General features: G+C 38.2%; 1 protein-coding gene across 6 annotated transcripts in view; it reads left to right on the forward strand.

The window, feature by feature from the left end:
• Positions 1-23,409, forward strand: part of Add3 (adducin 3) — a 136,975-nt gene that overhangs the window by 94,929 nt on the left and 18,637 nt on the right. For all 6 annotated transcript variants that reach the window (XM_008841755.3, XM_029567651.1, XM_008841756.3 and 3 more), the window contains exons 2-4: positions 3,524-3,735; positions 16,757-16,895; positions 21,639-21,790. In XM_008841755.3, the coding sequence (XP_008839977.1) occupies positions 3,541-3,735; positions 16,757-16,895; positions 21,639-21,790 (486 nt within the window). In that variant the 5' untranslated portion in view covers positions 3,524-3,540. The remainder of the gene's footprint in view (positions 1-3,523; positions 3,736-16,756; positions 16,896-21,638; positions 21,791-23,409) is intronic.

Below are 23,409 nucleotides of genomic sequence, written 5' to 3' on the forward strand. Positions count from 1 at the left end.
AAACTTACATAAAATGGAGGTGCTCAGGGTATTACATTCCCCACTGGCTCAGGGACATAAGTCAAATCTTTGACTTGTTTTGATTTTGAGGCTCATGTTGGGTTCTTAGAACGCTAATTTTGATGGCATTTGGGCACCTCTTGATCTATCCAGTTAGGCAATTTAGGAGGCATGGGCCCACCGTAAAGGCTAGGAGGAATGTTACCAGAGGCCCAGGAAAACTTTTTACACCTGAGTTATTGGCATAAAAACAGTAAACCTCACCTAAGGCCATGTATGAGCCACCTTCCTTTAGGAACAGTAGGTCTATATGGGGATTATTTTTTTCACTTGCCATATATATATATACTGGTGATTTACTCAGGCTGTCACACACACACACACACACACACACACACACACATGTAATTCATCCTATTTTTGCCAGGTAGTATTTGGATATATCATGTTTTAGCCATTCATATGGTGAAGAACATGTAGATTGTTTCCTGTTCAGAGCTGCTTATAAATAAAGATGCTATAAAAATTTGTATATAGACTTTTGTATGAACTGGTTTTCTTTATCTGGGATAAATGCCCAGGATTATAATTGCTATGGTATGCAAAAGTTGCATATGTGTTTTTCAGGAAAATATCAAACCATTTGCCACAACAACTGTACCATTTGCATTCCTACTAACAATGTATGAGGAATCTGGTTTCTTTACATCTTTCCAGCATTTGGAGTTGTCACTATTTTTATTTTAACCATTGTGAAACTTATGTAGTGATAAATCGTTGTGGTTTTAGTCTGTTTCCTCAATGACTAGTGAGTGATATCAGACATTTTCTCGTGTGCACACTTGTTACATGTATCTCCACTTTGGTGAAATGTCTGTGTCTTGTCCAGTTCTAACTGAAGTATTTGTTTGTTTACTATTAACTTTTAGGAGTTTATTATATATTCTGTACATAGTCTAACTTTATTAGATATGCAATTTCCTCATGGTCTATATCTTGTCTCTTTATTCTCTTAACAGTATATTTTGCAAACAAACATTTTAAATTTTGATAGAGTCCAATTCATGGTTTTGATATTAAAGAATTCTGTCTTGCTCTAGATCCTGAAAATTTGTTTGATTCTTTTTCGTTTATGTATTTGTTTTGGTAAAAGTTTCATAGGTTTAGGAATAAGGATATAGCTCAGTGGTAGAGTACTTACCTATTGTTTTAGTTACTTTTTTGTTGCTGTGATAGAAACACCATGACCAAGGGAACTTATAAGAGGAAGAGTTTATTTAGCTTATGGTTCCAAAGGGGCAAGAGTCAGTCCATCATGGTGGGGAGGCATGGAGGCGGAGATGGCTGGAGAAGGAGCTGAAGCTAAGCTCTCAACATCTTCAAGCAAGCACAGGAAGCAAGAGAGCTACTCAAGATCCAGCAAGGCTTAAGAACTCTCTAAGCCCTCTTGCAGAGGACCCAGGTTCAATTCCCAGTACCCACATGGCAGCCATGAACCATCCTTAACTCCAGTTCCAGGGGAATCCGAAGCCCTCTTCTGACCTCCAATGTATTGCATGACATGGGTGCACTCACATACATGCAGGCAATACACTTATACACATAAAATAAAAATAATAAATATATATTTTTTAAAAAGAACTCTCTAAGCCCACCCCCAGTGATGTGCTTCCTCCAACATGGTGACACCTTCTAAAACCTCCCAAAACAGCACTACCAACTGGAGACAAAATGTCCAAAATACTTGGAGCCTATGGAAGACATTCCCATTCAAACCACCATACCTAGTCTGTACAAGGCTATAGGTTCAGTCTTTAGTACACCCCCTCCAAAAAAATTTTGTAACTTTACATTTAAATTGGTATTCTATTTGAAGCTGTTTAAAATTGTGGTAAAATTTACTGTTTTAACTAATAAGTGCACAATTACCATGGCATTAGGTACATTTGCAGTGTTATATAATCACTACCACTATCTTGATCCAGAATTTTCTCATTACTCAAAGCCTTTACCCAATAAGGCATCCTTTCCTGTTTCTTCCTTCAGTCTGTAACAAGTTCACAATGTAACAACAAACATTTATAAATTTTTCTTGTACTTTTATATGTAAGTACATTATTTTGTATTTTATTATATCACTCTGTAGAGAATTGGAAAAAGTCTTTCTTGGACAGTTTGAGGAGCACTGAAGTAGCCTCTGACACATTGGATCCAAAATTGAAGAGCAAAGTTAAGTGACTGTCCTACTGATCTAGTTATAGTTGGTTCCAGCACTAGTAAAACCCAAATAAATTTGTCTTGATAGTATTAAGTCAAGAGCTATCCTCTGTATTAGTAATAATTATAACAGTTAAGTGAGTCATAACTATTCATGTGACCTTTGAAGATGTTTTTATTGTTTCTTACTTGGAATTAAAATGCCATCTGTGGAAGTTATATAGTCTGGCATCCTTTGCAACTCTGACGTTCTCTTGGGAAGTTGAATAATTTGAAAAAAATTTGTTGTCTCTTTCATGTGTCAGTACATTTTATACTCTGTGGAATGTAAGGATCATTAAATGGGGCAAAATTCTGGTCTGACATAAAAGCATGAGTCAGAGAAATCCACTGATGGTACTTTACTGCTTATAAAAACTTGCCATCTCTATTAGTTACTTTCCTGTTGCTGTGATAGAAACACTGACCAAAGCAGCTTACAGAAGGAAGAGTTTATTTGAGCCTACAGTCTGTCTCGGTGGGGATGCATCGTGGCAGGAGGTGGCTAGAGCAGGAGCAGAAGCCAGGCTCTACATCTTCAAGCAGGCACAGGAAGCAATAGAGCAACTGGTGATCCAGCAAGACTTAAGAACTCTCTAAGCCCACCCCTAGTGACATGCTTCCTCCAGCATAGCCACACCTTCTAAGACCTCCCAAAACAGCGCCACCAACTGGGGACAAAATGTCTAAATACTTGGAGCCTGTGAGGGACATTTTCATTCAAACCAGCATACCATCATTGGTGACATTTTAGTTTTGGATATTTTGATCATTGCTTCTATCAAAAATTCAGTATTTGTACCATAAGTTTCCATTAGCTATGAAAATAACTATTTCTAACTTAGCATTATGATCTAAGATTGTCTTTCTTTTCCTGTTTTGTGGTTTGTTTGTTTTTGTTCTTTGAGACAGGGTCTGGCCAGGTAAGCCAGGCTTGTCTTGATTTCAAGGTCCAAGTGCTTGAATTGTAGGCCTGTGCTACCACACATAGTTAAGATATTTTTTTCCTGAATTAAAAGGTTTTGTAATATTTTTGGAGAAGCTGCTTTCTTTAAAAAAATTTTTGTTTTGAGTGCTAGGGATCTAAACCAGGGCCATGAGTGTGCTAGGAAAATTCTCTCTACCAGTGGGCCATCCCCTCAAGTAATCCCCCTCTCCATGAAGCTACTTGTTAATGAATGTTCTAGGTAGTCCAAAAGTTCACATAAACTTTTATTTTAATAAGGAATTTGTAATAAATGTCCTCCTGTCTTTGTGTTTATTTTAGAGAACAGAACTTGAAACATGAGTTCAGATACCAGCCAAGCTGTGATCACTACTCCTCCTCCTCCTAGCATGCCGCACAAAGAGAGATATTTTGACCGGATCAATGAAAATGATCCAGAATATCTTCGAGAAAGGAACATGTCTCCTGATCTACGACAAGACTTCAATATGATGGAGCAGAGGAAGCGAGTTACTCAGATTCTGCAGAGTCCTGTGAGTTGAAGTAATTATGAACCTGTAATTTTTCTTCCTTTTTGGAATCCTTCATATAATGAGGTAGGAGACAGCTCAAACTACTTTTAGGTAAAAGAAGGGGTGGAGGAGGAGTGACCATCTGCTTAAAGGAGAAATGAACATTCAGTTTCTAGATTTGTATGCAAAGCTTTAATAGCAAGTAGTGTTGTTTCGGTTGTTGAGCACATACTATCTTTGTGTGTTTTCTGGGTGTAAGGCTTCTAAAGGAAGACCAGCAATTCTACTGAGTCAGTCTACAGTTAAGACTGACTATCTGAGAAGAAAGGAGAGGTATGACTCAAGTTAAAAGAACCAGGAAATAAGTTAGGTATATCCATGTACACATTTTCTTTTTCTGTTGCATACCATCACATTCACAACAATATAGAAAGACTTCAGGATTTTGTTAAGTACTGTGCTTCGGCAGCCTAATGGTAATATATCTCATGAGGTACATGTATGTGTGCACACCCCAAATCAACTAGATTAAAAGTGGATTATAGGGCTGGATAGATGGCTCAAGTGGTTAAGAGCACTGACTGCTCTTGCAGAGGACCTGGGTTCAGTTCCCAGCACCCACACGGCAGCTAAGAACCACCTGTAACTCCAGTTCCAAGGGATCCAGTGCCCTCTTCTGACCAACTCAGGCACTGAAGGACCACAGGTACACCTACCTACATGCAGGCATTACACTCATACACACAAAAATATAAATAATAAAATATATTTTAAAGTGGATTTTCTTTTTTCAACTGGATTTTAAATTGCACTTAAATTAAAAATTTGTCTTCACAGCAATATCTAGACTTAAATCATTTTGAAGTGATTTGTTAATTTTCTTCCAAAGCTTTAGTGAAATTGCACTGGTCACATGTAAGGGGTGGAAAATGAAAGGATAGCTTGATTTCAGATGCCAAATGAATTTATCAGCTTATTCATAGTGAAGATTATAAGACTCTTAAAGCAAAGTTAGCAAACAGAGGCACATGGTATCGAGGTTAGGATTGTATTAGGTTTCCAACTTAGGTACTAAAATAAGCACAGGGCATCAAGCTGCCTGAAGTGGCCTGGTAAATCATTCTTGTTATGTGTCATTGTAAATTAATCACAGGAGTTGACTCTAAAGCCAAAGGGGAATTCCATTCTGAGTATTTTCCCATACCAAGGACCTTGATGAAAGTTTGAAATACAAGTTACAAAAGCAGTGCAAAGTTTGAGGAATTTTAAAAGTATAATGCCCAATTTAAAGAAACCCTTTTTATATGGAGCAGAGATTTACCAGAGAGAGGATGATGAGGGAGTACATATTCAGGGCCTTACTGCACTCAAAGCTGATTTTCTGTTTCTAAATACGAGGACACGTTAGTTATTTATATCAAATTCATTTATTTTCTACTCAAAAGAACACACATATTTGAGAACTAATTTATCAAATGATTATTCTGAAATATACTAGAAAGTAATTGAAAGAATAAAATCATAATTAAATTTTGGTCAAAACTGTAAAATACTGACATTTCTTGAGGAAATGCTTCAAAAAGGGTCTTCAGTGAAAATCGAGCATTTAAATGAAAGAAGTACTCAACTACGTTCCTATGCCAGAGTATGTGTTTCATAGTATTTCCCACACTGAGGACATCATAACTTTGAGTATATTATTTCATTTTTATACTTGTGTTTCCTTTTGTAAATTAAGTTAAATGTATTAATCTTATTTATGCCTTGGATACTTAAATAATGGGGTACGACAGGCATATAATGGTCATTTCTCTACTTATTATGTGTATGAGTATTTTGCCTACATGTATGTAAGCACGCCGCATGTGTGCAGTGTTGGAGGTGGCCAGAAGAGGGAATTGAATCCGCCCTGGAACTGGAGTTACTGATGATTCTTAGCTACCATATGGGAGCTGAGACCCAAATGTAGGTCCTCTGCAAGAGCAGCAAGTGCTCTTAACCACTGTTGGGGACCCCTGCTGTCTAAGGTAGCAGTCTCTCCATGTCCAGATAGCCGCAAGCCAGCTTGGCATTCATATGCAGAGGCTTGAATCCAGAATCTCATCTAAATTTGGTCTAGGGGCAGATAATCCTCCTCAGGGAGTAGTTTCTTAGCTAGAACTCATTGTGTATAGTTTTTCTATTTCTATTAACTATAAAGAATCAAGTTACCTGCCCCCCAACCCCCCATAGACCCAGTCTTGGTATAGGCATAAAGAAACTATTATAGACATTCCTGTTCAAAACCAGAAAATTTTGGAGTTTGGGGGAAAATGAGTACCAAAGAATCCCTGACTGAAAGTAATCATGAAATCTATCAGGATAAGCATTTAGAAGTGTCTTGGTGAGGATTCAGTCTACTGGAATGTATCACCATGACTCTTGGCTCTTGGTTCCACTGTCTGAATCATCCTTCCTTTTTCTTGAAAGATACTATGTTTACAATTTTCTCTACCTGCTTCTTCCTAAGGAACTTTTGAGAATTCAGAAGCATCTTTTTCTTTTGTAACCTAACCTTTAAGCCCAAGCTTGCGGTGTATCTGCCAATATAATTCTCTTAAAATTTTTGTTGGTCTCTTGTGAATACTAGAATCTACTTTATTAGACAAATTTATAACCAATAAAGGCCCAAATCAAAGATATTGCCAATTTATGTTTTTAAGCAACGAATTTTTAAACTGTTTAAAATCATTTCATTTGAGAAGAAAATGAAACTAATAAAAACAAATATACCTTTAAAATAAACTCTAGGTGCCAGTCACCTGTTATGAATATATAGTAATCTTTACTCCTCAAAGCAACTCAAAGAAGCATTGATAGCTCTACTTTACAGAGGAATAAATTGAAAATTAGAGGCAATAAATAACTGAATGTTTTATAGCCTAGTTAAATGGTGGAGTGGGAATCTGAACTCTAGAACTCATTCTGTTAATCTGCAACTACTGCTTGATGCATCCAATAACAATGAAAAGGTTCCACTCATATTTTTATTGTTTTAGTCATCTGCAAATTCTGTTGCTTAATTTGTCCTGTTTTGACTTCTAAAAAAAATACTGAGGCAATATTAAAATGTATTAGTACTTTCTACAAATGTCACAGCTCAGTAGGTAAAAAAAGTACTTTCTGCACAATCTTGATGACTTGAGTTCAATCCCAGGAACCCGTGGTAAAAGGAAAGAACTGACTCCTGAAGGGTGTCTTCTGACCTCCACACCCATGCAATGACACACACATCCCTCTGCGCCCATTTGCTCATGCACACACACAATAAAAGTTTTTTAAATTTAAAAATGCTGGAAATGAAATGCTAGTGGATAAACTAGTTTTGATTAAGATTTTATTAATGCAGGGCTGGAGAGATGGCCCAGTGGTGATTAAGAACACATGCTGTTCTTGCAGAGGACCCAGCTTTGGTTCCCAGCACCCACATCAGGCACTCACAATCACCTGTAACTCTAGCTCTGAGGGATCATGTGCCTCTAGCCTCTGCAGGCACCTGCATTCTCATGCACATTCCCAGACACATCACGTAATTTAAAATGAAAGTAATAAATCTTTAAACAAAAGATTTTATTAATGCAACAGGGAGAGCCACAAGTTCTTGACTCCTCAGGTATAATTTCTGTGGAAACCCTAGATTGTAATTTATCTCCCTTTTATCAAGATGAAGTGTCCATGACAAACTATTGGGTTTAAGTGATGTGTCATAAAGTTAAAGAAGCATGTAAGTTGACAAACTAAAAGTTAACACATTGAACACAGTAGATATTTTAAAAATTCTGATTCATGAGTAGGTAGATAGGTGGATAGTTATGCGGCCTTTGGGTAATAAACACTTGAATGTCCTCCAACAGGCTTCTGCTCAACTGGTCAACAGTTGTTGGTCTTAAGCCTTTCCACCATAGGAAGCAATTTACACTTATTGACAGATGTGTAATGTAATTCTGCAAAACAGGACAACAGAGGCATAAGTGATGCTAGCTTAAGTACCTGACCAGTATTTTTAAATAACAGCGCAATATCTAGTACAATAATCTTATTTGAATAAGCTTATTTCTAAGATTGGAGAAACTTCAATCCCTATGCATTTTAGGATATGTTTATAACTAAAGCCTAAATGTTAATGGTGTGCCTTAGTTAGAATAATTAACCAGAATCACCATGTTCTCTGTGGTCACTTAGGAAGTTCAGAGGCAAATATTATTTACAAACGTTGTTTATATTTTTATCATATACCAACTTCAAGGAAAGTTGTTATTCAAACCTTTACTTACTTTCATGTTAAGTCTTCAATACAGGAGAAAGACAGTCCAGAAGAAAATTTGGTTTATTTGTTTTTTCTCCTTTCAACAGGACCAGTGGTAATCTATTTCCAATTGAATACATTTCTTAATGGAGAAATTCTATGTAAGTTTGTTATGCTCCTAATCCTGCTTTTAGAGAGATCTAATCACATAACTGCAGGGTACCTTGGGAGCAGCAAATCTGTGATTTTCCCCTCCCAGGTTTTCTCTTTAGTAATTATTATCCAGAGTGGATACTTAAAATTCATCTTATGTCCCTAGCATTTATCAGTATTCTGTTACCTAAGTCTCCTAAGGTAGACATTACTGGTAAATCTGCCTATGCAGGTCTGTCTGTCTGTTTCTGTATCTCTCTCTCTCTATCTCTCTATCTCTATCTCTTCCTGAGGGGGCTTATTTTTTCAGGCATTGACTAAAATAATAGCATCAGGTCAGTTTCTTTCCCTAAATTACTCTTCTTTTCTGTGACTTAAAATACTTCCTCTGTTGCCATTTTTCTCCTGCAAGTTCTAATCTGGGATACAGCGCATTAGTATCTGATACCTCATATTCAGCCTTTGACTTATAGTATAGATCAATGTACGTACTTAAGGTATACACTTGAGTTACATAAATCTCAAATCTGTGGCTCTTCAATGGTTTCAGAAGGTTTTTATTTTAACATGATTTTTATTTTTTGGTACTGAGGATAGAACCCAGGGTTTTGTGAATGCCAAGCTAGAACTCTACCACTGAGCTATTATCCCCAGCTCAGGTTTTTGTTTAGAGTGTGTGTGTTTGTGTAAGTATGCAAATGCACGTGTGTATGAGTTTTGGAGCACAGAGGACAATTTCAGCTGTTGTTCTACAAGTACTGTCTACTTTTAATTTTAAGACACAGTCTCTCACTGACCAGGAAGTGGCCAAGTAGGCAAGGCTGGCTGGCCAGCAAGTCTCAGGGACCTCTCTGATTCTCCTCAGTACTGGGATTATAAGTGTGCATGCCCTCATCCCGTTTTCTTTTAAAAAATATTTTTATCTTTAAGAATTTAATACGTGCTCTGGGCGTGGTGGCCCACATCTTTAATCCCAGCACTCAGGAGGCAGAGGCAGGCGGATCTCTGTAAGTTTGAGGCCAGCCTGGTCTCCATAGTGAATCTAGGCCAGCTGTGGCTGCAGGGAGACCCTGTCTCAAAAAGATCAAAAAAAAATTTTTTTGATACATGCATAATGCATTTTGATCATAATCATCCCCCACTTCTCATCCCACCTCCTTCCAGGTCCACCCTCAACTTCTAGCCCCACTTCCAATTTCATATCCTCTTTTTTTTAACACCTCATTGAGTCCAGTTTGTACTGCCTATATACTTCTGGGTATCAGGCCATCCATAGGAGTATGATTGCCCTACTAGGGACCACACCCCCAAAGAAATGGTTCTCCCTCCCCTAGGAACCCTCGGTTGTGAATAGCTTCTCGACTAGGCATGGGGGCTTCTGAGCGCCTCTCATGTCCAAGCTGGAATGTTGACTGGCCTGATCTCGTGCAGCTCTTATACAGGCAAACACAGGTGCTGTGAGTTCGTAAGGGCAGCAGTCCTGTCATGTCCAGATGACAGTTTTTCCCAGTCCTCCCTAACCTCTGGCTCTTTATCTTCTCTCTCTTCCTCAATGGTCCTCTGAGTCTTAGGGGGGAAAGAATGTGATACAGATGTCCCGTTTATTGCTGAGTACTCTACAGACGCTTATTCTCTGCATTTTGACCAGTTAGGAGTTTCTGCATTAACTACTGTTGACTGTACAAAGAAATTTCTTTGATGAGGACTGAGAAGTATATTGAGCTATGGGTGTAGAGACAGGTATTTAAAGGACATCTTGATACTATGTCCATTTGGCAAAATAATAGTAGTAAATTCCCCTTTGGGGCCTATGAGCTTTGGAGTTCTTAATCAGATTTACAGCACCAGGCACTACAGTTCCTCCCATGGACCAGACCTTATATCTGATCAGAAAACAGGTTACCCTCATAACATTTGTGCCGCTTCTATACCCATAGCATGCCCAGCTTTTTTACATGAGTGCTGGAGATTGAATTCTGGTCTTCACACTTAGCAAGCACTTTACCAACTGAGCTTTCTTTCAAGCCTCTTCAGGAGTTTATTTTTGTCCATATTTTATGAAATCAAATTTTATAGTCTTATTTCCTCCACATTGAAATAAAATGTATAAAATAAGAAGTTACAAGATTCAGATAAGCATCCTCTCTATAACTTAAGGAATTTTTTTCCACATAGGAATTGTACACTATATTATTTTAGACTTGTCTTTGATGAGAGAGTTGTTTAAACTGTAATGGTTTGGAGACAAAGTAAATTTACAAGTGGGGTTTTTAAGTTGAAACATTAAATGATTTCTTAAATGTTTATGGCATCCAGTGAAGATGAACTATTATTTAAAAAATAATTTCTCCTAGTAGATGATAGACAGTTATTATGTAATTTTACACATAAAGAATCCCCCATTCAACTGACAGACTACTAAGACTGTTTTCTAACTAATAACCCACGAATGAGTCTTTGCTGTCATTATGATCAAAGTTATGATCAGATTCCTCACTTGCTACCTAGGAAAATAAAAAAGAAAATTTGATATTTTAGTAATTGAGCTGAACTTATAGAGGATATAGAAAAGTAAAAAGTACACTATCCTAATCATTAGCTCTTATGATGTCACAAAATAGGAAGAATAGATACCAATACAGTCACATGACAGGCACCCTAAATGTGGTCAAGGGAAATGTAAAAAGTACAGAATTGGTTATAAAAAAGAAATACTGAGTGCTCTCCCAGCTGGTGTGGTTTGGAGGGACTTCAGGAAGAAGGTTGCATTTAAGACAAATGTTGGATAAAGGGGAAGATTTCCTTAGGAAGAACAGTAGGAACCAGTACTTCCATTTGATGAAGTAGAATGAGCAGACAGAAAAAGTTGTGATCAGAGAATGCTACGTGAACAAACCATGTAGGCTACCCCGGGGCAGGAGGTTGTAATGGTGTTAAAACCAAAAAAATTGCAAATCAGTAGGTTATGCAGCTCCTAAAGTACCAAAGAACCAACACATTTTTTCATCATTTCTAGTTTAAATCTTACTTTTAAAATATAATGCATATTTATATACAATGCTTGTTTTCCATCTATGTTCAAATCTTCCCTCATCCATCATTTATTAGGAGTGACATTAGGAAATGCACTTAACTTGCACTTCAATTTCCAGGCTGGCATATGAGGGACTTGCTTGTGAAAATAAAATGAAACAACAAAAGTGTAAAGTGCAGTGCCTAGCACACCATGGCAACTGTTTGTATAGAAATTGTATGCTTAAGTTGTTCATTTAAAGCACATGATACTTTTTTGGCAATACTTTGAAGATTATAGTCATAATGCCCTGGACTATATTTTGGTCTTTGAAGTTCTTAAAGATTCTGTCACCCTGATAGCATTCTGGCTTATTCATGTTATTCACAGAATGTCACAATCTCCAAAACCACCTCTTTATGTTCATCTCCAAGAAGGAAGTCGTGGCTTATGCTGTGGTTTTATATGGATGTTTATGTATGTTAGTGGAGAGTTTAGAAAACTGTTAGTTAACCCTCCGTTTAGAAGTTCAGCATATAACTTCTGCCCACCTAATAGTGTCTCATTTTGCTTTGATGAATTCCTAACTGTTACAGGGCAGATATTTAGCCTGGCACTCAAATCGCCACAATTTACTGAATAATTTCATTTGCTTTGTCCAGGACATCCAACCAAATGCTCTAATACAGCTTCAGAAGAAGTTTACTCAATATTTCTGATCACAACATGCATACTGCCTTATATTTGGCTTCAGAGACACAATCCAGACCGTGATACAATTAGGAAAGGACTACTCATTTGAAAGTTCTCACTTTGAATCTTCATTTTTACTTATTAATGATGCAGCCTTGAGCAAGTCATTGCTGATTTGGGGAATCTTCTGTGTTCACATGGATCAACTACAAAGAATAACTTTATTGACATTAGATTGTTGTAGGAAAATGATTAGTGATTTTTCTTCAAGATAAATACAGTATTTTTTAATATTTTATTTGTTGGTTGGCTTATTGTTTCATAATCTTAAGACAAAGTAGCCCAAGCTGTCCTCAAATTGAATATTCTCCTGCCTCATCCTTCTGAGTGCTAGGATTACAAGTATATATCACCATGCCTGACTCCTTTAGTGTTTGAAAGTTTATTGCCAAAAGTTCTCTAAAATCAACTGAAACAGTTTATATCAGATGTGATTTTTTTATTATTTTTATTTTATGTGTATGCATGTATTGCCTGCATATAGGTAAGTACACCTGTGTTGTGCAATGCCTACAGAGGTCAGAAGAGGCTATCAGATCCCCTGGAACTGGAATTACGGACAGTTATTAGTTGCCATGTGGGTGCTAGGATTCAAACCCAGGTCTTCTGCAAGAACAACCAGTGTTCTTAACACGGAGCCATCTCTCCAGCCCCTCAGATGTGATTTTTATACTCACTGCTGTTTTATGACCTAAGTAATTATGAGTGATATTTCAAAAACTAAAAACAAAAATTGAGTTGTGGATGTTTGTGACAAAATAAATTAAATCTTTCACATTAGAGGAATTCTTATCTGCCGAAACATTGTCAACAATATGAAAAGGCTGGAGTATTTTTATTTTCACTGAAAATAGCATTCTTTACTGATAATATATAGTAGCCATTTAGCCTTACATACTTGATTTCAGAAGAGCGTCTACATCTTTCTGTGACACCATGGAGAAGCCAAAGCTTTGGGGTGCTGCTTGCTATATTGTAGATTATATAGAAATGAGAACATTTTTACTAACAAAAATATTTTTAGAAACTTGATCTGTATCCTTCCTCTGATATTTACTAGCTTTGTGACTTTGAACAGGTTTTTAGCCTTGTTTAGCTATGTCACCCCACCTAGCAGAAATTTTTCATTAGTTTAACAAATGCTTGTGAGTCTCTTGCATAACTAGTTGCTCTTTAATCTTAAGGCCATTATAAATCAGCACACTGAGCAGGTTTTCCTGATTCATGTTGGTTCCCTGAGAGTTTAGATAAAATTTAACCCATCTCTAGCAAATACATACAACTTTGTGGTTACACTTAGTATCTTTACCTCATTCCTCATTCTGTCTCACCTCCTTGGTTTTATTTTTCTCTTTAGCCTAACTTTTCTTACCTATACTTAAATTATTTTTGTTCTTACCTATATTTAAATTATTTTTTTCATTTTAATTTATTGGGAGCTACCTTAAATTCTTCCAGGAAGAATATAGGGCCATGGACATTGAATAAAATAGACAATGCCCCCTTCTCAAAGCTGTTGTAGTTAATACAGTTAGCGTGTATTACTGTTTTTTTTTTTTAATGTGTATGCGTGTATTGCCTGCATGTAGGTAAGTGCACCTATGTTGTTCAGTACCCATGGAGGTCAGAAAAGGCTGTCGGATCCCCTGGGACTGGAGTTACAGACAGTTGTTAGCTACAGTGTGGGTGCTGGGATTCAAACCTGGGTCTTCTACAAGAACAACCAGTGTTCTTAACCACTGAGCCATCTCTCTAGCCCTGTATTACTACTGTTCTTAAACTGAATAAAAAAATAATGGTGATAGCTGGGGCTGGAGAGATGACTCAGAGGTTAAAAGCACTGGCCACTCTTTCAGAGGACCCAGATTCAAAACTCAGCATCCACATGGCAGTTCACAGGTGTCCCTAACTCTTCCAGTTCCTGGGGAACCAGACACCTTCTTCTGGCCTCTATGGGCATTGCATGTACAGGTGCATTTACAAACATACAAGCAAAAAAACACTCATATGGGGCTGAAGAGATGGCTCAGCAGTTAAGAACACTGGCTGTTCTTGCAGAAAACCCAGGTTTGAATCCCAGCACCAACATGGCGGCTAACAACTGTCCATAACTCTAGTTCCAGGGGCTCCAGTGGACTCCTCTGTCCTTCGTGGGCATTGCACAACACAGGTGCACTTACATACATGCAGGCAATAAACTCATACACATAAAATAAAAATAATAAATAAAATATTTTTAAATAAAATATTTTTAAAACACTAATGCATATAAAATAAAAATAAACTTTAAACATTTTTTAAGAATATTGGCTATAGTGGATATGAACTGGGGCAGCTTTAAATAGTTTTGTTTTAAAGGGAGAATACCATTTTATAAGAATGGATTGGCCTGTTAACATGTATCTGAATTTTTTCTATAGTTATATAAAGATAGATGGCGATGTCTGGAAATGCTTTTCCTTTCAGCATGGTAAAATACTTAAATTACTCATCTTTATAGAAGCATTCATTCATCTTAAACACAGCTCACAGCCATTTTGTGTTCACAGGGTCTTGGGTAGAGTTTTCTAGTAAATGTGGTATATCTTTGTAGAGGATAGTTTCTGAGACACTTACTCTGGTTTCAATCATACATTTAAATTCAGTTATGTGTTTTTGCATTTTTATGATTATACTAATGATTTACATTTAATAAGCCTTGAATTTGTAAGAGAAAAACATATTTATTGTAAACTGTTCATGAATTCAAGATTCAAATGAAATCACAGTTATAGTTAACAGCTTTTTTTTTTCAGTTAGCAATGTTTTAATTATCCAAACATCCATCTGCCTTATTAGCAGAAAGTATAGTCTCTTTCTTTTGGATTTTCTGCTTTCCCTGAATCATCCCAAGAGCAGCTTGTACTGCCCAGAAGGGTTTATCAGTGGCTTCCATATCCAAGATGTGGTGTATATTCAGTGTACATGCCTATGTGTGGATGAGAGCGATGCTGTAAAAGTCTGTTCAGCCCATTTCCACTGCACTTCCTCCACCACGTGGTGATAGTGCTGAAAGCTGATTTTCCACTGACAAACAAGAGCTACGGATTTACTTTTGACATATATACCAGTGTGGGCCACCATGGTGTATTGGGAAGGATGACCTTCTTCCTGTGCTAAATTCTGTTGTCATAGGATCCCATGCTATTATTAATTCATCCTCTAAACAATGCTACTAAGTGAGGATGACAAGGATCTTATTTACCCTTATGAAGAAGACTGTTGTCATTGTCTAAAAGAGAATGATTCTTCTAAGAGAGATTTCTTCAGTGATCTCCAAGGTATTCATATCAAGGAAACTGTCTCCCCCTTAGAGAGGAAAATTGAATTTCATTTCTACAAGTAGCAAGTCTCAAAAAGAAGAGCATGTTTTGAATGAGTTATATTACAAGAACCTTCATGTATAAAATGAGTAGATACAAGCAAGAAAACAAATAATACATAAATATTAGTTTAATAAGGCAAATGTAGATTGTATGTGCTGGGAAGATAAGACCAAATGTTTCAACTAATGTAAAAGATTGTGAGAAGTTTTAGATGGTAAATCATATTAACAACTCAGGAGTTACTGGAAGGGCGGGGAATGTGGCTCCTTACTGAGCAGGTATGAGGCTCAATCCCCACCCCCAAAAGTTACTAGAATAAAGTTGTTCTCTTCAGTGTTCAGGATTTTGACTTATATAAACATGACTTCTGCTACCCCTTCCCAATAAAAGCATACAGCAGAACTCCAGCATAGGAATGTATAGAACCTAAAGTTAGGAAAAAATTCTATTTCTCTAGCTAGCATTAAAAAGAAGTGGTTAATACTTAGCTTTTCTTACTAGTTTGGATTCAGCATTTATGGAACTAATTCTAAGGACTTGCCATGGAAACCATAAAATTAAAACCATGATTTTGTATGTCTTCATAAAATCTTTTTCTGTGAAACACTGTATATATAGAGGGGTACCACATTCAAATAGGGATTGAATTAATTTAGCTGACAAAGCTGCAAAACAAGGAATGTCTGTTTGCATTGGTTAACATCTGACGTTCAAGTTGTAAATTTATACCAATCATTTTACCTATACCTGTCTAATGTAGATAGCATACCTCTTTTTCTTTGAGATTATGGATGCCTAATGCTTTTTTCCTGCTTTAAGAAAAGTATCTTAGCCAGGCATGGTGGCGCATGCCTTTAGTCCCAGCACTTGGGAGGCAGAGGCAGGCAGATCTCTGGGAGTTCAAGGCCAACCTGGTCTACAAAGTGAGTTCCAGGCCAGCCGGGGCTACAGGGAGACCCTGTCTCAAAAAGACCAAATAAAAAAAGGAGCATCTTACATGCCAGGCATGGTGGCACATGCCTTTAGTCCCAGCACTTGGGAGGCAGAGGCAGGAGGATCTGAGTTCAAGGACAGTCTGGTCTACATAGGGAGACCCTGTCTCAAAAAATAAAAAGAAAAGCACCAAGCTGGGCAATGTGGCATACACCTTTAATCCTAGCACTTAGGAGGCAAAAGCCGATGGATGGGTCTATGTGAGATGGAAGCCAACCTGGTCTACATAGCAAGTTACAGACCAGCTGGGGCTATAGGCAGATCTTGTCTCAAAAAGACCAAAAGAAAAAAAATGCATCTTAATTCTTTCTTCTTCTAGTGTCTTAATTTTATCATTTTGTGTTTCATATTTAATTGTGAATAGCATGGGCAATAACCCCTCTCAAAAGGTTTGAGAGAAAGAGTAATATCGGGACAGGTTTAGAGCATTCTTCTCAGTGTGAGATGTGTGTGTTCAGTGGTTGTCTTTGTGTATTGCAGGCCTTTCGGGAAGACCTGGAATGCCTCATTCAAGAACAGATGAAGAAAGGCCACAACCCAACTGGATTACTAGCATTACAACAGATTGCAGAGTACATCATGGCCAGTTCATTCTCAGGCTTTTCTTCACCTCCTCTGAGTATGTCAGTTTTGGAGAATTTTTTAAATTATGATTTTATATTATCTCTCTTTTAGAACACTGAACATCTCTAGCTGCATATTCTAGTAGATAGCCTTTGAGTTTATGACATCTAGTTGGGTCTGGTGTCATAGGCTTATAGTAGCATTTGCTCAGGAGCTGAGGCACAAGAATTTCAGATCAAGGCTAGCCTGGGCAACTTAATGAGGACCCTCAAGAGTAAATAAAGAAAGTCTATAACTGTAGTTCAGTGATAGAGTACTTGTCTATCATGCCTGTGACGCTAGTCTCAATCCCTAGTACCTAAAAAAATAAGTTAATAACACCGATACTTATAGTAACATATCAACCAGGCACTTACTAGACTTTGTCTTATAAAATATTATCCTAAGACATGCTCTCTATCCCCAATAGATATTTTTTAATTATCCTCGAAGACCATTGTATTAGTTACTTTTGCTTCTCTGTAACAAAAACACCTGACAGAAACAACTTAAAAGAGGGAAGTTTTATTTTCCTGAGTTTCAGAGGGATTTCAGTTCATCATGGCAGGGAAAGCAGAGCAACTCTGTAAGGTGGGAGCATTGGCGGAGCAGCTGTACATGTCCAGGAAGCAGAGGAGGCAGGCCAGAACCCAGGGCAGGTCTGTCTCTAGTGGCCTACTTCCCATTAACCAGGCTCGCACCTCCTGAAAGCTGTAAAGCCTTCAAAATAATGATACAGATTGGGAACCAAGCATCCAAAACATGATCCTGCAGGAACTTTCCAGGCTTAGCCCACAACAGTAATGATAGCAGAAAAAGTTAGAAAGCTGTTCATAAGAAACTATTTCCCTTTCATAAGTCCTCATGCTATAAGCCAAAAACTGGAATTATTGGCCAAAGTCGACAGAGGGAAAACTTGATGGAAGAAGAGAACTGAACTGGTCAGATTTCGAAGGATAAAATAGTGAGAGCTTGGTGCATAGGATTTGGGTGGTTTTTCATTCAGTAGCCCATTGGTAAGAACACCATTTTTTAAGCTGAACTCTGTAATACCAAGAACCATAAGGCTGTGAGCTCTAGGGTTCTGTGTTTTGACTGAGATGTACACAGAATCACTGCAATATGAGGGCAAGTGCACAGTGCCAGAACTAGCAGAGATCGTTTCATGGAAGATTCAAGATTTAAGAGGACTCTCCCCTTCCCTTCTTTTATGTCATTCCTTTCTTTTGTTGCTAGAGATTACTAAGTAGGATTTTATTAAACTCAAGTCTTTTCCAAAGACTTGAGACATGGTAGTGGGAAGGTATAAGGTGAGGTGGTCAAAGGAGGTGGGGTCAGACTATAAAGGTCCTTCACTGTTAGACCCAGGAGGGCTGCCAGCATGGAAAGTAAAAGCCTTTGTAAAGAAAAAACGGCTAATGATCTTAATAAGTACCAGGAAAGGGAAAGAAACAGAAGTCAGATCATTTAAAGACCTTGAATGAATCTCAATGTGAGATGTAAGTACCTGGATTGATGTGTGACTAGGCATGTGAGGGAAAAAAACCAAGGAGAAGAACATAGCCAAGAAACGGGACTCAGTCCCAGATTGGATTTGTTTAGGAAAGGGCAGAATGGTGAGCTACATAATGCTGTGTTTTAGCTAACTTCCTGTTGCTGTGATAAGACACTGACCAAAACCAACTTGAGGGGGAAAGGGTTTCTTGGCTTACAGGTTACAGTCCGTCATCAAGGAAAACAAGGCATGAACCAGGAGGCAGGAACTGAAGCAGAGACCAAGAAGGTGCATTGCTTACTGGCTTGCTCCTCTGGCCTGTGTTCAGTCTGCTTTCTTTTTTTCTTTTTATTTTTTTTTCTTTTTGAGACAGGGTCTCCCTGTAGCCCCAGCTGTCCTGGAACTCACTATGTAGGCTGGCCTTGAACTCACAGAGATCCGCCTGCCTCTGCCTCCCTAGTGCTGGGATTAAAGGCATGCACCACCACACCCAGCTCAGTCTGCTTTCTTATACAACCCAGGACCACCTGCCCTTGGGTGACACCATTCACTTTGGGCTGGGCCCTCCCACATCTCTAAACAGTCAAGAAAATGCCTCACAGACTGCCCACAGGCCAATCTGATAGAAGTAACCCCAGTTGAGGTTACTTCTTCCTGGGTGTGTCAAGTTGACAACTGACGCCAACCACAACAGGCTGAGTTCCAGCTTCAGAGAAACATCATACCAGCATCAACAAAAAATTCAAAAGTTAAGCTAGTTTTATTCACTCAATATTATTGGACATTTGTACCAAGCACTGTTTTTTAGAAACAAGGACTACACTGACAAAATACAAACAAGATTCCTTTTCCCATGGAGTCAAAAAATAAGTCTGATCAGGTAATAGGGAGTGCTTTGCAGAGAATTACAATTTGGTGATGTTATGGGAGGGACCTGGATGGGCATGCTAGTTTGGATCATCAGAGACAAACTCTGAGGAGGTCATTTTTAAACTGGTATTTGATTAGCAAAGAGTGTAGTATATCTTGAGAAGGAGATAAAACATCCTCAGTCAAGGGAACTAGTACAGTTGCCAGGTGGAAATGAGTTTGGTCTCTTCAAGGAGCAGAAATAAAAGCTAATAGTCTGCTTGGTTTTCAAAGGGATAAGTAAATAAAGTTACATCAGAAACATGGGTGGGTCAAATAATAGTAAAAGACCAAGGAAGTTTGACTCTTATTCCTAACTTTGTTGGGAAGATGTTTTTAAACAAGATGATGATTTGGGGGGTAGGGGGCTGGAGAGATGGCCCAGAGGTTAAGATCAGTGACTGTTCTTGCAGAGGATCCGGGTTTGATTCCCAGCACCCACACGTGACTAACAGCCATCCATAACTCCACTTCCAGAGGATCTGGACTCTTCTGACCACCACAGGCATTGCATGACACAAGTGCACTTACACACATGAAGGCAATAAATAAAAATAGTTAATAAAATATTTTAAACAAGATGATGATTTTTAAAGAACACACTATTTTCTGTGGAAGAATGTACGGGGAAGGCTAATATAAGATGCTCTCCTCTGAGTGTTTTAGAGTGGCTTACATATGATTGAAACTACTTCTTTAGATTAGTTTGCAGTGTTTCAAAATTAGAAGATTTCACATTTGCAGCTTCTGTTTGTTTTTGTTTTATTTTGTTTTGTTTTGAGACAAGGCCTCATATAGCCCATGCTTTCCTCAAACTCGCTGCTTGATCTTGAACTCTGGATCCTCCTGAATCTACCTTCCAAGTGCAAGGGCTGTAGGTATGCACCACCATACTGGCTCTTGCGTTTCTCTCTAAAAGTTCTGTTAAAAGCGATGCTTGGGGAAACAATCTGATGGCTTATTCGGAATAGATTTCCAGAAAGGGGCTACAGTCAGGAGCAAGAAAGAGAGGCTTGTTGCAGGGATCTGTATGTGAGTTAAGCCTGAGCCCAAGTATGGAAATCAAGAGACCTTATAAAGAAAAGAACAAGGGAACAAGGTGGTAAGTTACCACTGGTGGCCCAGGAACTATTAAGAAGTAAAGATTGCCAAGAATTGAGCTTCCAGAAATTGCAATGTTGTCAGTATTAGAGGAGTAAAGAGAAGAAAGGAGAGACAAGATAGAGATGAGAGAAAGAAAGAGGGGGAGATGAAGGTGTGAAGTCACTTTTGGACTTTAAAATTTTTCATATTATGGTGTCACACGCAGTTAGAAATGGCAGGATGGAGAATGAGGAAGAGGACCTGTTCAGAGATGAAGATCAAGATGTCATTTACATAAAAATAACATGGGGAGGGGGTATAATGTTTTCATGGGGAAAAGTAAACTAAAAAAAAAGAACATAATGGAGGCCTAAGCTCTGGGAAGAGACAAGTTGGAGAAAAGAGGGAGAATTTACTGAAGGAGAAATGAAACAGGTAGAAAGAAAGCAAGAAGTCTAGTATAGTATCCTCTGGGCTTGGGACAAATTCTAGGAAGGAGGTGGTGGTAGGTGGCATCAAACTGTAGGAAGTCAAGAAGAATGTGACTGAACAAAAGCTGAACTTTGGAGGCTGGAGAGATGGCTCAGCAGTTAAGAACACTGGTTGTTCTTGCAGAACACCCCGGGTTCAAATTCCAGCATCCACATGGCAGCTAACAACTGTCCATAACACCAGTTCCAGGGAATCCAACAGCCTCTTCTGTCCTCCGAGGGCATTGCACAACACAGGTGCACTTTCCTACATGCAGACAATACTCACACACATAAAATAAAAAATAACAATTTAAAAAAAAGCTGAACTTTGAACTTGGTACCAACTGAACATGGCAATTAGAACATTAGAGACCCAAGAGAGCAGAAGTCAATTATTTGTGTGCATTTTTTTATTTTTAAGTGTGTTTTTATATTTAAGTCAAAAGAGATATTAGAATAGTATCTGCTTACCTGTTTTATCATAATATTAGAAATAAACTTAGTACTTGATAGCATTTTTACCTTTGGAGTCATCTAGTCATCTTTCCCCAGTGATATGAGCCCTTGCTGAAGTCACTCCCTAGCAGGTACAGGATAAAGTGATTCTTAGCAAGCCATCAGTGAAGATAGCCAACACCTATTTTTAATCTTAGTGTACTCCTCTGAAAGGAGGCTAAGCTAAAAAAATGTTCTGTGCACAGATAAGTTTCAGATCCCTATTTACAAAGCTGGGGTACTCCAGACACAGGCTACTTGCTAGCATCCAAGTTAACTGACTCTACACAATTTTTCCTTTTAGGTCTTGGCATGGTCACACCTATCAATGACCTTCCTGGTGCAGATACATCCTCATACGTGAAGGGAGAAAAACTTGCTCGCTGTAAACTCGCCAGTCTGTACAGACTTGCAGATTTGTTTGGATGGGCACACCTCGCAAACACATACATCTCAGTAAGCTCTTTGTTTTTGATTCCTTTTCCTAAAATTCCCAATAGAAGGCAACTGGGACCTTGTCACCTTTACTTAGAAGTCCAGTTTTCAGACTTAATGCCAACTTAAACCTTATCTCCAAGGAAAAGACTGCAATTCCCCACTCTTCTCTCTTTACTGTCTGTGTTGTTCCTTTAATGCAAACCAGCTGTAGAACCTACCCAAGAAAGAAATCTTGTGGCAGAATCATTCCTTTCTTTGTTAATTATATCCGAGCTTCAGTCACAGCTACAGAGAGACCCTGTCTCAAAAAGACAAAAAAAAAAAAAAAAAAAAACTTGGGGCCAGGAAAGCAGAGGTAGGAAAGTTTCCTCTTTGGTGTGTTCATTTCTTAAATACGCTTTTCCTTACATACATACAAACATTAAAAGTTAGGGTCCCTAGACGAGAGAGAATGGGCATATTTTTGTCTTTCTGATACTTGAAAATAGAAAAGAAACCACTGAAAGTGGGAAAGAACAAGGGAGGGGGTAGGGAGGGGGAGACAGAAACAACAGATTTTGAGGGGTTTTGTTGATGGTGGTGGTGGTGCTCTTTTTTAAAACAAGGTGTCCCTGTAGCCCCAGCTGGCCTGGAACTCACTATGTAGACCAGGCTGGCCTTCATCTCACAGAGATCCACCTGCCTCTGCCTCCTGAGTGCTGGGGTTAAAGGCGTGTACTACCATACCTGGTATGCAAATTTTGTTTGAAATATAATTTTAAAATATAAATATATAAATAATTACACTTTTCCTGTTCACCATCCTCTGTTTTCATTTTGCCACACTTGAAAGTATGTTTAGAATGGAAACATTAAAATAGTGTGTGATAGAAATGGTGTGGACAGAATCTGCAGTTTACCAGCAGTCTTTGTCTCCCCCAGCCATTCCTTAGTTTCACCTTAATTCTTTCTTACAAAGAGATTTTCTTCCCTTTCCTGCCCTTTTTTCCTTAATCTCCATGTTGTAAATTAAGATTATAATCATTACCACATTCAGTTGAATAATATTGGCATTTGTTGATGAATGTAGTTGTCCCTGAGCAATCTTAGAACCCCAAAATAACATTTCAGGTAAGTCATTAAATGAGGACATAGTGGCAGAATTTTTTAGCAAGTGTTTGAGAATTGAAAAAAATTTTTTTTAATATTTATTTTTATTTTTATGTGTATGCATGTGTTGCCTGCATGTAGGTAAGTGCACCCATGTCGTGCAATGCCTGCAGAGGACAGAAGAGGGTGTCAGATCCCCTGGAACTGGAGTTACGGACAGTTGTTAGCTGCCATGTGGGTGCTGGGGTTCAAACCCGGGTCTTCTGCAAGAACAGCCAGTGTTATTTTTTTGTTTGTTTGTTTAACTTTTGCAAAAACTTTATTGAGAATTTCATACATGCATATAAGGTGTTTTGATCAAATCCATGCCCACTCCCTCCCCTCCACCATTCCCCCCTCTGAAGCAGTAACCCTAAAATCTTTGAAGGATTAGATACAAGCTCCCAAATACTTTTGACATTTTTTGCTTTTGGAACAGAGTATGTTGCTAACAGGCCCAAGGACATTTTGACTTTTAGCCCAGAAACTGGCTACATTTCTTTGGGGAC

Source organism: Nannospalax galili, unplaced genomic scaffold, assembly GCF_000622305.1.
Source record: "Nannospalax galili isolate Female #2095 unplaced genomic scaffold, S.galili_v1.0 scaffold601, whole genome shotgun sequence".
NCBI classification, from domain to species: Eukaryota; Metazoa; Chordata; class Mammalia; order Rodentia; family Spalacidae; genus Nannospalax; species Nannospalax galili.